The sequence below is a fragment of the Trematomus bernacchii genome, unplaced genomic scaffold (genome assembly GCF_902827165.1).
Source record: "Trematomus bernacchii unplaced genomic scaffold, fTreBer1.1, whole genome shotgun sequence".
NCBI lineage: Eukaryota > Metazoa > Chordata > Actinopteri > Perciformes > Nototheniidae > Trematomus > Trematomus bernacchii.
Window position 1 is genome coordinate 1 of NW_022987359.1, and position 15,000 is coordinate 15,000.

The 15,000-nt window shown below is 41.0% G+C and overlaps 2 protein-coding genes across 4 annotated transcripts in view; one reads left to right on the plus strand and one right to left on the minus strand.

The window, feature by feature from the left end:
• Positions 1-635: 635 nt before the first annotated feature.
• On the minus strand, positions 636-10,691 carry LOC117483830 (prohibitin-2-like; the record flags this gene model as incomplete). The annotated part of the gene is given in 5 exon segments (XM_034132166.1): positions 636-820; positions 1,592-1,671; positions 3,478-3,562; positions 8,992-9,121; positions 10,600-10,691. Coding segments are annotated over 5 exon segments (501 nt in total), but the record flags the coding sequence as incomplete, so codon positions are not given.
• Positions 10,692-13,613: 2,922 nt separating this feature from the next.
• The window catches only part of LOC117483839 (CYFIP-related Rac1 interactor B-like), a 15,569-nt gene continuing 14,182 nt past the window's right edge, over positions 13,614-15,000 (plus strand). The window contains exon 1 of one of the 3 annotated variants that reach the window (XM_034132174.1): positions 13,614-13,740. The gene's annotated coding sequence lies outside the window, so the exon portion shown is untranslated. Of the gene's footprint in view, positions 13,741-13,823; positions 14,015-15,000 lie in introns of those variants that run through there. The other 2 variants (XM_034132183.1, XM_034132178.1) reach the window with 2 other exon arrangements.

Genomic DNA, 15,000 nt, shown 5'->3' on the forward strand with positions numbered 1-15,000 from the left:
AAACTTTATCAGTGAGGTAATCAGATGAGTACCTGGAGTCAGTGTTTGGTACTCCAACTTCTGACCATTGTTCACGGGGGGGGGCGTCAGTGGAGTACACCGCTTCGCGATTGTCAACGGGGGGGGTGGCGTCAGTAGAGTACAGAGCTTCGTGACCGCGGCGCGTGTGTGAACGTTGTGATCAGCTGTTTTAGCGCAGGGCTGCTGTACAGACCGACGTTAACAGCAGCCCTGTCTGTGCACACGGAGACCGACTCTGTCGTCCGGTGAACTAACCGCCTTCTGGAAAAGCTTCACATTTACGTCGGTACGCAAATGCGCTTTGTGACACAAGTGACGGTACGCATTTCAGATTGTTGCCGCGCATGCGTACCTGCGTACCAGTTATGTGCACCCCTGTTTATAGCCCAACAGTTTGTAGGTGTATTCTTGTGTTGTCTAGTGTTGTCATATGTTGCTGAAACCATCTATCTAAGCTTGTGTGTGTGTGTATATGAGAGTGTGAGTGTGTGTGTGTGTGTGTGTGCATGTGTGTGTGTTACCTGTGCGTGTGTGTGTGTGTGTGTGTGTGTGTGTGTGTGTGTTGGTGTGTGTGTGTGCATGTGCGTGTGTGTGTGTGCGTGTGTGTGTGTTACCTGTGCTCTCTGAGTGATGAGCTGCGAGGCGTTGAACTTTGCCACGACGCTCTTCAGCACCTCGTTGACGATGGAGGGCAGAACTCTCTCATCGTAGTCCTGTCCGAGCTGCTGGTAGAGGATCGGCAGGTTGGAGGCCAGCGGCCGCGAGAGCACGCGCAGAGAGATGTTCACCATCTGCAGATCTGAGAGGAGGAGAGGAGAGGAGGAGAGGAGGAGAGGAGAGGAGGAGAGGAGGAGAGGAGGAGAGGAGGAGAGGAGAAGAGAGGAGGAGAGGAGGAGAGGAGAAGAGGAGAGGAGGAGAGGAGGAGAGGAGGAGAGGAGGAGAGGAGGCTCATCACAAGGAGGGAAATACAACTCAAATGCAGAGAGGGCAAAAGTACACACATCCTTTACTCAAGTAGAAGTACAGATACTCGTGTTTAAAAATACTCTGGTCAAAGTAGAAGTACTGACTAAACTTCTTTACTCAAGTCAAAGTAAAGAGGCTTTGAAATGTACTTCAGTAAAAAGTACCCATAACTAGCAGCTGTTTTAAAGAGTACCTGACCTCCCTTTGAACCCATTTATTGGTATTTTCCTATACTCTCAGATATGTTTGTTGATGTGTGAAGCCCTCTGAGACAAATGTGTTTGTGATATTGGGCTATATAAATACACAATACTGAATTGAATTGAATATATTAATGAGGAAACAGCTGATCCTACATCGCATCATTAAACCTCCTTGTCCTTAACCTTTTACGCTTCCTTAGGTATGTAAACCCTTAACTTTTGTCTCTGTTCAACACATTCAAGACTACAAGGCAATCAGAGTATACGACTATATGTTTTAAATGATTATATGATGATCATTTGACACGACAATGTATATCTAAATCATAACTCAGGCGGTTGCTTTCCAGGTGGCAGTAGTGTGCATTGTGTGGATGATGTTCAGAGGGTTAGGGTCTGACCTTTGCTTCCTGTGAGCGAGGAGATCTTCCGGGGGCGGGCTCTGATGTCGTAGATGATGGGGTACTGGATCCAGGGGATCCTGCAGGACACACGGGCATATCAGGCATGATGTTAGATTAAGAGCTTTACTCTCATCAGAGACCAGAGGCCTGTACTACGAAGCCGGATGTTCTCTGAGCTGACTTCAGGGAAAACTCGGGCTTTCCGGTCCTACGACGCTGGTTCTCTTTTTAGCGGGCTAGATCTCCATGGTAACGTATGCTGAACGGCTAGCCTGGTCCGGAGCAGGTTAGGTGGCAGACTAAGAGATCAACTCAGTGAAAGCACCGCCTGCTGACCAATCAGAGCTCCGTGTGCGGAGTTTAAAGCGATCAAGTCATATTACAGGATAGAGGAAATACAGAAAAACTGCCGTTGCAGGAAAGACGGCCGGCAAAAATCAACTGACTGTGTGAACGAGAAAATGAATAGAATATCCCCTCCTCCCATCTTCAGAGCAATCTGACCATTATAACATTAGCGTTAAGAAAGCTTACTTAAATATCTGCCACGACATAAGTAACCGGATCAGAGTAACATTACGTACAGTCCGCGGCACTGTGAGTGCAGACGTCGATGTGTCCCATTATCATTCATATCATATCACATCATAATGTATCATATATTTCCTTATCCGAGTCAGCTGAGCCGTATCTGGCCGTGCAACACTCACAGTGTCACATACTGTATGCAGAAGTATTATTTTAAGCAACACATTAAGTTGAGGAAACACTCGAGTCAAATGTAATGAAAGTCAGATCGTGTCTTAGACGGGGCAGTGATTTCATAAAACTGTTAATGTACGCATTCAAACACTTTCTCTGTTACCAGCTGTATTCACCTTGCAGGTGCAGCTATGTGGCTTTGATCCTGGATAAAGTGTTTAAGTCATGGATGTTTAAAGTTTAACTTCTTCATATTTGACTAATATTAAAGTTCACTTTTCATTCAGGAAGTATGACGCTGCGCTGTCAGTACGCTTGTCCGTGTTTGTGATTGGTCGAATGCTCCAAATACCACCCCTTTCATGTGAACGCGCACCTAACTAGATAGGACACGGCTGGCTTGAGCGATCCACTTGATAACCAGCGTCGTAGGACCGTTTAGCGAGAGCGCGTATGTTTTGGATTGGGCCAACCGGCTAACTCCAACATATCCAGGTTAGGTTGAACCAGCTTCGTAGTACAGGCCTCTGGTGTATGGCCAGCTAGGTTGTTTGTTATTGTTTACAACAGAGATGTGTATACAGGGGTGGACATTAAGGGTAGGCCGAGACATCAACATCTATTTTCTTTACCACTGGCCCCACCATGCTATATGTGACATGTACTGTATGTAGTAACGCGTGTTGTGTATTGTTCTCTTTTATCCTTTCGCCTGTATCAACTCGTCTTTCATCCTTTTTATTTTATTTTATATTTTATGCTGTTGATATATTGTGATTCTAACGGTGTCTTTTTCCATCTGGCCGGGGACACCAGCTGGAAGTGAGCCATGTCGGCTAAAGCTGCTCCATTTACTGTTTTTGTGACAGTTCATCGACGGGGACTGTCCACGACACTATGAACAAATAAAATAAACTAAACCATGGTAACCACTGGCGTTTCGTGAGGCGGTTGTCAATGACAACCGCCTCACGAAACGCTATGTTGTAGCGTTAATAAAACGAAACAATTTAACAAGATTGCTTGTCAAAATACCAACACCACTGGACCATGTGATTTGATGTCTTGCTGGTATTTCTTTCTTCCTTGTTGTGGTCAGTCAGTGCACGTTCCCCTGTCATTATGAATACAGATGATGAGAGGTGAAGCAGAAGGTGTGAGTTAGTGGAGGATGCTCCTACCTGAAGTGCAGTCCTTCAGAGAGGACCGTGTCCATCTGCATGCCCCCGACCCGGTTGAAGATGATCGCTCTCTGCCCTCCTTCAACTGAGGCAAACACACACACACACACACACTTAGAAAAATATCTAACATGTAATATTTTCCCACATGTTTTTTCACATTACACACCATGTAAACAATATCTTGTTATTTATTTCATTTAAGTATTGCCTGTTCCAAATATTTGCACATTTGTACACAAGCTACCTCTAATCCACTCCCAGAACAACCTGCACATATTGTATTTTAATATTTTGCAACAGTATACTTCACGCAGTTTTTTGGTTTATCCAGATTTCATGTCAATAATTTTCTGTATCTTAACGTAGAATAGCTTCAACTGTTTCAAATTGTACTTTTTGGTTATTTTTCGTACTTTTTAAAATCTTCTTTAACCGTGTTTATGTTTGCACCAAGGTGAATTCCTCATATGTGTAAACCTACGTGGGATGGGTATCACATCGAGACGGGTTAAGGTTAACCGCACCTCGGAGCGCTTAGTTCTCTCCGCCGTGTGTGTGTGTGTGTGTGTGTGTGTGTGTGTGTGTGTGTGTGTGTGTGTGTGTTGCATGTAGCAGAGCGTAGTAGGCCCACGTTATAAATAATAAAAACACAATAAGTAGTATATATAGCAGTATAGCTTAAAGAAATTACCAAACAAAACATTGGTTTGCGTTTTGTGGAGAAGTTTCTTAGTTGTTAAACAGCCGAGCGCTGCAGGAGAGTGACACAACCTTTAGTGGAGAACTAGAGTTTAAAAGCTTCCAGTAGGGCTGTGCAATTAATCCTATTTTAATCGCAATTACGATTTTGGCCTGCCACAATTACGAAAACAACATAATCGAAAAAAACAATTATTTTGCTTTGCTAGGTTGTGACACTGCAACATATTTGGTCTCATTTATTTGTATTTATCATATTTACATATGTTTAGTAGCTTGTTGAAGTGCGCTCCAAAATATTTGTTGATCTTGTTTATTGGTATTTATTATTTTGATATTATTTATTTAAATGTATCATTTATTTTTGTATTGGTTTTTCAGTTGAATTATACGTTCAGGGAAATCAACAGTTAAAAAGATACTGTTCAAATTATTATTTGTATTTGTTTTAAAGTTCAATAAATGGATGTTTTCAAAGTCAATGAATAATCGTATTTAATAATCGTGATATCAATTATTGACCCAAATAATCGTGATTATGATTTTTGCCATAATCGAGCAGCCCTAGCTTCCATCGTGTTTTATTATCAGAGTTTAGAGATGTGTTTATCTTCACGGTCTATTGTATATTTTCTACTTTTTAATGCTGCTTTAAATTCAATTTTTTGAGATGTTTAATTTCTAGAATTGTTTATTTCTACTCTTTCATTCCTACGTATGTTTTTTATGCTGCTGCAACGCAAACATTTCCCTATTTGGGATCAATAAAGTACCGAGCCAGAAAACTGTGAAAAAGTACCCGCTAGCCGGAACGACTCCTCGTGGAAACTAGGGATGCTAAGATTCACATCGGTGCACCGGCATAAACGTTGAAGATGCGAGTGCACCGGTTGAAAGAGTGCACGGGTTGAAAGAGTGCACGGGTTGAAAGAGTGCACGGGTTGAAAGAGTGCACGGGTTGAAAGAGTGCACGGGTTGAAAGAGTGCACGGGTTGAAAGAGTGCACGGGTTGAAAGAGTGCACGGGTTGAAAGAGTGCACCGGTTGAAAGAGTGCACCGGGTGAAAGAGTGCACCGGTTGAAAGAGTGCACGGGTTGAAAGAGTGCGGTTTTGAAAGAGTGCACAGGGTGAAAGAGTGCACCGGTTGAAAGAGTGCACGTGTTTGAAAGAGTGCCCCGGTGAAGAGTGCAGCGTGAAAAGACGTGCACATCGCTTACAGTTGGGTTGAACTCGCGATGCATCGATTGTAGCGTCTTTGCATCGGTAACAAAACGATTCATTCATATAATATCCTCTCATCCTGTCAGCACTCAGCAGAGACGATCTTTGATCTTTGCTTCGCCACTACGGAGGCCGAGAGTCTCACTTATCAACACACATGGAAGTCGAGGAGAAAGAGAAACACAGCGCACCGAACAATATCTACAAATCAAACGTTTGGCAACACTTCGGATTTTTCAAGAAAGACGGTCAACTTGAAAAATCGCTCACAAATTGTAAACGATGCCGTGCGGCTTTAAAGTACACAAGTAGTACGAGGAACTTAGCGACGCACATAAAGAGGCGACATGGGGTCTGCGGCTGAAAAGAGAAACCTGAAAGTTAGACATACGAGTGAAATCACTCAGTGAGGTGTTCTGTCAGAGAGAGTGGTGTTTAGTTTACAACAGCCTGTGACCAATCATAGTTTAAATGTCTTCCTTACTGTAAGCAGTTATGAAATACCTGTGAAAGGTTATTTTCTTTATTGTTCCCATAGAAACCACTGCTTTCTGCTCTCTGGTGAGTTGGCCTAGTGGTTCCCAAACTTTTTGTGTCCAAGGCACACCAAAGGACAAGTAAAGATCTCAAGGCACACCTATTGTGCGAAATAGCCCTTATAACACGTGTTATCACTCATATCATGTAAAATATCTGTAAATGTGCATAATTATTTACTAATGCCAAATAAAATGTGACAAAGACAACTATATTACTCATGAAATATTTATTAACGAAATATTTCAGAAATTAATTTGAAACTTTATCAAATTAGGCTTCATCAAAGCAGCAACACACTCATTTAAACCAGACAGAGGATCAGGCTTTGGTGGTCGGCTCCCATCTCGGCGCACAGCTGGGAGAAGAGGCGAGATTTCAGGGGCCTTGATTTGATGTAATTCACCACCTGCACAGCCTGATTCAGCACCTCAGTCAACTCCGGGGGCATGGGGGGCAACTAATGCCTCTCTATGCAAAATGCAGTGGTTTGTCACGATATGTGGGTTTTGTGCTCTCACCTTAGCAATACATCCTTTCACTCTCCCCGTCATGCTTGCCGCGCGTCTGTGCAAAGACTGACGCACATATTCCAGGTCAGACTGTTCTCTTTTAAATAGTTATTAGTTACCCTGAATGTTTCTTCTCCCGTAGTATGGCTTTCCATTTCTTTGCAGAAGAAAAACGTCTCTTTGATAGAGTCAGCATCAACATATCTGACGTTTGCCAGAAGTTGGGCAGCCCCACTTATGTCTGTAGATTCGTCTATTTGTAGGGAAAATCTGCCGCTCGCCTGCAGTGCCATAAGACAGGTAACTTTCATGATACTGTCTGCTGACAGTTTCCTCTTTTCTTTGGGTGGTGGGTTGTCGGCAGTCTCTGCACTGGTGGTTGGTGGTTTGCTCCGCACAAGAAAGCGCTCCATTTTCCCTCTTGCGTGTTTCTCTGTTTTAATGTTGTCCTTCAGCCTTTGATGTGTCACGGTCTTATAATTCCCACCTGCAACTGCGTTAACAGCGAAATATGGGGTTCTGTGAGGATTCTTTTTTAAAGAATTGTTTTTAGGTATAGAGTTTGCCTCTGTATTATGAAATGAGTGCATACAAAGTACTGATATAGTAAATTAAAAAATAATTATTTTTGTATATTGCAATAATAACGTATGGTTGTCACAAAATCCCACGGCACACCCGGACTTGCCTCACGGCACACCGTTTGGGAACCACTGAGTTAGCCTATGAATGAGTGTGAAGCGCATCAGACAGCAGCTGTATGGGCATTGCACGATGGTAGTTGTTATTTGCACATTGTTAATCCTGGGCAATGCATCCTTAAATTGTTTAACTGGGAGGTGTTATACAATTGTTCTGTACTCTGGAGAGTTTTTTAAGGTAAAAAAGAAACAGCATGATGGGATGTGCAGTACTAGTAGAGAGAACCAAATATGTGAAGCACTTTTTTGTTAATGTGTGATTTGCTGCATATAAGGAATAAAACAAAATCCTCTGTCGTACCATATTGAAGTATCATTATTTTGCATCGTGTTGAATCACATCGTATCGCCCCGTATCGCATAATGTTGAATCAAATCGCATCGAACTGTATCGCAACAGGGGTGAATCGTATCGTATCGCATCGCCTGGTGTTTCAAAGGTATCGTTAATGTATCGTTGGCAACGTATCGAGATGCGCATCGCATCGGCCTCAGTGATGGAGATGCACATCCCTACTGGAAACACAACCAAGAACGGGCTGGGCCCGGCACGCTTAAACCGCACTGTAGTGGAAATGCGCCATTAGAGAGCCGCGCCAAATGATCCGACTCACTAACGTAAAGAGACAGTATCTCCCCGCCCCCCCCGCGGTGGACGCCCTCTCAGGTCTGGCGGAAACACTGGTGATCGGTATAAATGGGAGACAGGTGGTGGGATCAGAGCACCGGTGGGCATATGGTTTTTACCACGGGGAAAAGCACGCCATAGGAAAGACATCGGAACATATTGGAAACTTTCTTCTTATGGATGATATTGGATCAACAAATAAATGTACGATTCGCTATCTGGTGCCGTGTCAATTTCGTCAACGAAAAATGTTCGTCAACGACCTTTTTTTTACACGACTAAGACGAGACGAGCTAAAAATAGATTCTTGATAATAAAAACTATGATGAAATGTATATTTTGTTTTCGTTGACGAGACAGGACTAAGGTGTTAATTAATGGTGGACTGTCGGACATTCAAAATGCAGAGTATTTTCCCCCAAATGTCCGTCTTGTCTGTCAATCCCTGTCATTGGTTGAATTAGTTGGGATTCTGGGAATCTGCACACGTCACTAACAAGTTAAGTGTGAGTGAAATGTTGCTTTACGAATTTCAACACTTGATGCGGTCACATTGACTCCAATGTCAGATAACTGCATTTGCCTAAATGAATTAGTTTAAAGAGAGGAAACATTTTGACTAAAACTGGACTAAGGTCGAGACGACAGTTTGTTACATTGTTCAGAAGGTTCGGTTTGCGTTCACACGGCAAAACTCAAATGGACTATAAACTTTAAACACAAGTCATGTGCACGGATATGCTGTTCAACCATTGGTCAGACATTAAGGGGGTACAAACGCAAATCCTGATGTAGTTGACGGAGCATTTTTACTTTACACAACACTGTTCAACACTTCATTCTGCTTCACTCTTTAACTAAAGATTTTGAAGACACCCGCGTTCTTGTGACTCGTAAATACTACGCTTCCTGTGTTTTGGTGCGGACTGCGTTCACACCAGAGATGAACCGCTCCACAGTTCACTAGCAAGCGCTCCGAGACCACCTCTTTTAGGACCAGAGTCCGGTTGTTTAGTTCACTTCAGAGGTCTCGGACTGCGTTCACACCGACCCAAACGAACCGTGACTAAAACTAACAACCATTTTCATCTAAAGACTAACCCTAAATCTAAAATAGCTGGCAAAACTAACACTGATCTGGTTCCTCAACAGCCGTTTTACTTTTAAGTTGAAGTTCTGTTTTATTTCTGTATGTTTTTTGCTGCTCCTCTACCTGTGAACGTGGCCTCCCTCACTCCATAAGCCAGAGCTCCAGCGCCGATCAGCAGCTTCAGTCCGATCCCTAAACCCTTCGGTCCGGATGACATCCGGCCTGCCATCTGCCCCATCTGCTTCATGAAGTTCTGGAAACAAAAAACACCAGAGAATCAGAATCAGGATCCCTTTATCCGTCCCACAGAGGGGAAATGTACAGAGATACAGCAAAGACACTGAGACAGAACACAACTGTATTAAAACAGTATATGAATTCAGAGTGTGGACTGTTAGCTGGAGAGGAGCAACCTACCGTTTACTGTGTGGTTAAACTATGTATGTAGGGGCAATATACTTAGTAAATACTACATTTCCAAGTATTTAAGTATATATCGTTCTGTCTGCTGCCGTCTGGTAATCTTCAGAGACAGTTTAATCCCACAGGCCATAAGACTATTAAACACCTGAGCGTGCACTATTTTAATTGTGGTTGTTATTTTTCATTAGTTGTATGTCTTGTAATTGCATTGTTGAGGATCCTGTGACCTAAGTTTGTCATTCATTACATACTACACCATAGTTGTGTTTATGATGAACATTTTAATCTATATTGCACAGTTTTATGTTACAACATTGATGCTACAGGTGTTGGGAAGCAGCCAGTATTAGAATGAGATGTATTTCACAACAGTGTAGTTATAGTCCGAGTTGTTGTGTTTCAGTAAAGCAGCTCAAATGTTGACAAATCACACACACACACACACACACACACACACTGGTATGAAGTTAAAACAGTCCTTAATTAAACAGACTGTATTACACAGACAGCAGGACACACAGTGACCTTCATCCTGATGGATAACTAAGGTGAAGGTTAACGCCTCCAAACGACTTTATCCAACTGTGCGCAGCAGCAACCAAACCCCATTCAAAAGTGTGTGATTTGATGTTTTCTAGCACAAACGCTCATTTACAACTAATTTAAAACATAAATGACAATATATACTGAATGAATACACTGTTCTCTTCAATTCGGCTTATAGATAAACCAGAAAAAGGAGTTAGTTTGATAGAAGATCTGCGTTTTTGTATTTGTTTGCATGTACGACTGCTGGATGTCAAGGCTTATGGATTATGGTGCAACTCTCCTTATAAAGGATGTTGTTAAAGAAATAAAAGCAGCTTAGTGTACCAAATATAAGCCGAATTGAAGAGGGAGTTATACTTCATTATGAACACGGTTAAAATATTAGAGTATATTATAACGCCTTAATGTACTATTAAACTCAAGGAAATATTAAATGGTATGATTTTTAAGGAGACCCTGGCATCTTAGTTTGACTAAAGTATTCCTCTGAGACTGTGAAGTGGGTTTTTAACCCAACATTATTTAGACGTAGGAAGTCCCTCACCTTTAGTACCTGTCTTCATATTTGACCTGGAGCTTTTAAAATACAAGTTTTAGATAACATTGCGTTGACTGCTAGCTGACATCAGACCCTCACGTGGCTCTTTAAACGCTTATAATGTCGTGATTCTGCGCGTGAAGCAGCAGAGCAGTTGAACACACCTGAAGGCAGGAATGTGAGACAAATAAAGGTGAAACTGTTAAAGTAAAAACACTTACTTCTGGGTCTGGAGTCGCCATGCTGCTGTCCTCTGCGTCTGTAGCTGTGGGAAAAACCAAGAGAAGAAGACAAGGTCAAGCGTGATGACGCAGTTCCGTCCGTCGGCGCGGGGTACTATGGGTAATGTAGGCGCTGTCAGTGGCTGTTCATAAAGTTACACAAAGACTGTTTGATGTTTGTTCTTCATAATAATTATATGTATAATAATGAAAAATAATAGACTTTTATTCTAGTTTATAAATACAAAACAAACTATAAATATAATATACTAATTAAATAAAAAAATACAATAGCATTAAATAATTAAATAATAAATAATAATAGTTGAGAAAAGTTAAACTTTTCAAGTGTTGACGGAAGCGCCAGCCAATCAAATCATATGCCAGTACAAGCGCTAGCCAATCAAACCGCGTGCTTGTGTGTCCAGGGCGGGAGATTCATGTGATTGGTTGTTGGTCGCACGTCAGACACGCCCACCGGCAAGCTTCAACGCGACGCTGCCGTGTGGACGTACCGTAACGATGACGTCAATAATACCGTAATTAATAAAAATAATAAAAATATATGCAAAATAATAATTTAAATAATAATTATAATAATAATACAAAAATACAACAACAAAATTACTAAATAAAATTAAAAATAATAATAATTAAAAAGTAATACAAATTATAATAATACAATAATAATATAAAAATACAAAACATAACAATACAATATAAATTATAATAAAAAGATAACATATTAATAACAATAATAACATAATGATAAAACAAATTATATAACCTATTCAAATATCGCTTTTTTTCCGCGACTTACATACAATACTGTGGCCAATCCCCACAGGAGCATTTTGGGGTGAAGTGTCTCAGGGACACAACGACATGCTGACTGCAGTGGGGTTTGAACCCTGATCCCAACACCAACGCACTAGCCCACTGTGCCACTCACCCCCCTTAAAGTGGACCTATCATGCTATATTTAAATGATATATTGTAGGGCCATACCTATATAAGGTATATTTATACGTTTCTGTTTTCAAAATACCAAACAGATCATGCATTTTAGCCATGCCTCATTTCGCTCTATGTGCTGTTTGCTGTCTACGGGTCTGATTCTGCTGACCACGCCCCCCTGCAGGAGAGGTGAGACGTGCTCTGATCAGCTGCTGGGCTGTCAGAAGAGGGGGAGAAAAAGAGATCTCCGTCCTCCGTGTTTTATTATATAGAGTCGTTATTCATTTGTTTTAAAGCTCAATAAATAAGAAGACCTTTGACCGGCACTTTTCTAATTTTGTCCGGAAGATTTAAACTTTAACGGACATCTTGACCGGCGAAAGAAACTGAAACTGAAACTCTGCCGCACGGTCCCCTCGTTCCTTGGAAGAGGCGGAGAGGTGGGTGTTTGTCATCTGCTGGTGGACTAACCGGAGAGAATTACAGTGCTTGCCTCGACGGGGAGGGATTGCATTGAATTAAAGCAGCGGGAGCAAACGCTTGCCTCGGGGAGGGAGAAAAAAAGCCACAGCGGAGAATAAACAGAAGGGTAACCATGGTAACTATGGGCGGGATGTCTTCTTTGCTGCTTTTGTGGCAGACTACAGCGCCACTTACAGGCCTGGCATATGTACTACAGCGTCTCCAGCGCTTTCGAACGGCAATGGCCGTGGCTGTCTCCTCCTGATTGGTGGAGTTGGCCCAATAGCCGTAGCGCCACCGTCCTGACGTCAGGACAGTGTTCAAATCTGGATCAGTTTTTATCAGATCCGTTGCAGCCCCTTTTTTAGAGATTTGGGTATGGAGGAAAATAGAGAGGGTTGTGTTTTCTGACACTTGGTGAGTTCCCTGGAACACCGGGGACACATATTCATGTAGAAAAGACGTACAAAAGTGCATTTTGCATGATAGGTCCCCTGATAATACTAATATAAGAATACAACAAAAAAGTACAATTAAACAAAAAGACAAAAAGTACAAAAATTCAAAGAATGATATAATAATAATAAATACTAATAATATAAAAATATATAAATAATAATAAAAAGATCAAATAGAAATCACAATAACAATGATAATAATACAAACATATTTAAAAACTACAATAAATAAAATAATACTAATATAAAAATACAACAAAAAATACAAGAAATACAAAAATTCACAAAATGATATTAATATTATAAAATAAAAAATATAATATTCATAATACAAAATACAAATAATAATAATAATTCTAAAAAAATAAAATATAAATCACAATAATAATACAAAAATATAATAAAAAATACAATAAATTAAACAAATACAAAAAATAATATAATAATAATAAAATAAAATAAACAATAATATACAAATATAAATAATAATAAAAAGATAAATTATAAATCTCAATAATATTAACAAATAATAATTAAAAAAAATAGAATAAATCATAATCCCAGTCACATCCGATAGGCCAACAAATCTCTCTAGTTTTCAAACTCTGATCAACGACTCTCTGATCAACGACTCTCTGACCAACGACTCTCTGATCAACGACTCTCTGATCAACGACTCTCTGATCAACGACTCTCTGATAAACGACTCTCTGACCAACGACTCTCTGACCAACGACTCTCTGATCAACGACTCTCTGATCAACGACTCTCTGATCAACGACTCTCTGATCAACGACTCTCTGATCAACGACTCTCTGATCAACGACTCTCTGATAAACGACTCTCTGACCAACGACTCTCTGACCAACGACTCTCTGATCAACGACTCTCTGATCCCCCACTTTGCTCGCACTTGGATTAGGACTACTGTTTCTGTGTTTTTGTTATTGTACTGTTTAGGTTCTGATTTTATGTAAAGCTTCTTTGAGCATTAGGAAAAGCGCTATTCAAATCCAATGTATTATTATGATTCTGATTATTATTATAATCGTCATGCTTTGGGGCTCAGGTTGCCTCCATCGGTCGACAGAGAGGCTGCAGGTTTCTCTGCTTCAGTTCCTGGTGAGGAAATCACTCCTTTTATAGTTAACGGAGCTCAGTTCCGGGTTCACGGAGGCTGGGACACCTGAGACCCGCGGACACCGAGCAGCCCCCGGACTCTCCTCCGGGATCTACCCGCAAATATCGATCCGTGTTCAGCTAGGTGAGCAGCGGGAGCCGGGGGGGGGGTCTGTGTGGAGGGTCTGTTTTTAGAGGGGGGGCGGGGGGGGGGGGGGGGGGGGGGGGGGGGGAGGTCTCTGTTTGGGTGGATCCTGCAGACATGTCAGGTCCTGCAGACTCAGGAACACACGCTCCAAAAACTGCTTTCTCTCCTCATGATGTCTCTGTTATATTATCGTTAGTGTTCTGAGGAGTTTACTGTGTGTGTGTGGCTGCTCTGAGATCAGATTCTGAAGCATCGAGGAGGGTTTCTGAAGGTAGGAACCGTGTTAGAGAAGTACTCTGAGGGCAAAGTACTATACTGCACTGTCAAATAAACTGTTAGCATGTCAGGGTTATGTAGGATTAATACAAAGCTGGTGGGCTAACTTTGTTTTAATTCATGCAGAGAGAGGTGGGAGAAGTACTCAGATCTGAGGTAAAAGTACTCATAGTGCAGGGTAAAATACTCTGTTACAGTGCATGACAGTGTTACTTTAATACATACAAGTACAGCTGGTTAAGGTGGAGCTAACTGTGTTTTAACGCCAGGGATTAGTTGAGTAATATTTGGTATTCATAACATGAACCTGCAGAGTAATATAGGTAGTGTTGGAAGAAGTACTATTCCCTTCAGTGGAAGAAGTACTGTGTACAAATACTTATTGTGTGTAATAACATGGTGGGAGAAGTACTCAGATGTAAGGTTAAAGATAGATATATACATTAGTTGATTAATATTATGTATAAATAACATGAACCTGCAAAGTATTCAGAGGTGGAGAAAGTACTCAGATCTTGTACTTGAGTAAAAGTAGAAGTACTCAGATCTTGTACTTGAGTAAAAGTAGAAGTATTCAGATCTTGTACTTGAGTAAAAGTAGAAGTACTCAGATCTTGTACTTGAGTAAAAGTAGAAGTACTCAGATCTTGTACTTGAGTAAAAGTAGAAGTACTCAGATCTTGTCCTTGAGTAAAAGTAGAAGTACTAGAGTGTAGGAATACTCTGTTACAGTTAAAGTCCTTTATTTCAGTGTAATTGTAGTAATAAGCTGGTAAAGGTGGACTAACTCTGTTTTAATGCCAGGGATTAGTTGAGTAATATTAATAACAGGAATGTAAAGTAATGGTAATATATATATAGTGTTGGAAGAAGTACTATTACCTTCAGTAAAATAAGTACTGTGTAAAAATACTTTAAATCAAATGTAAGATTAAAAGTCCTTCATTCAAAAATTACTGGTGCTAATGATGGTGCAACTTT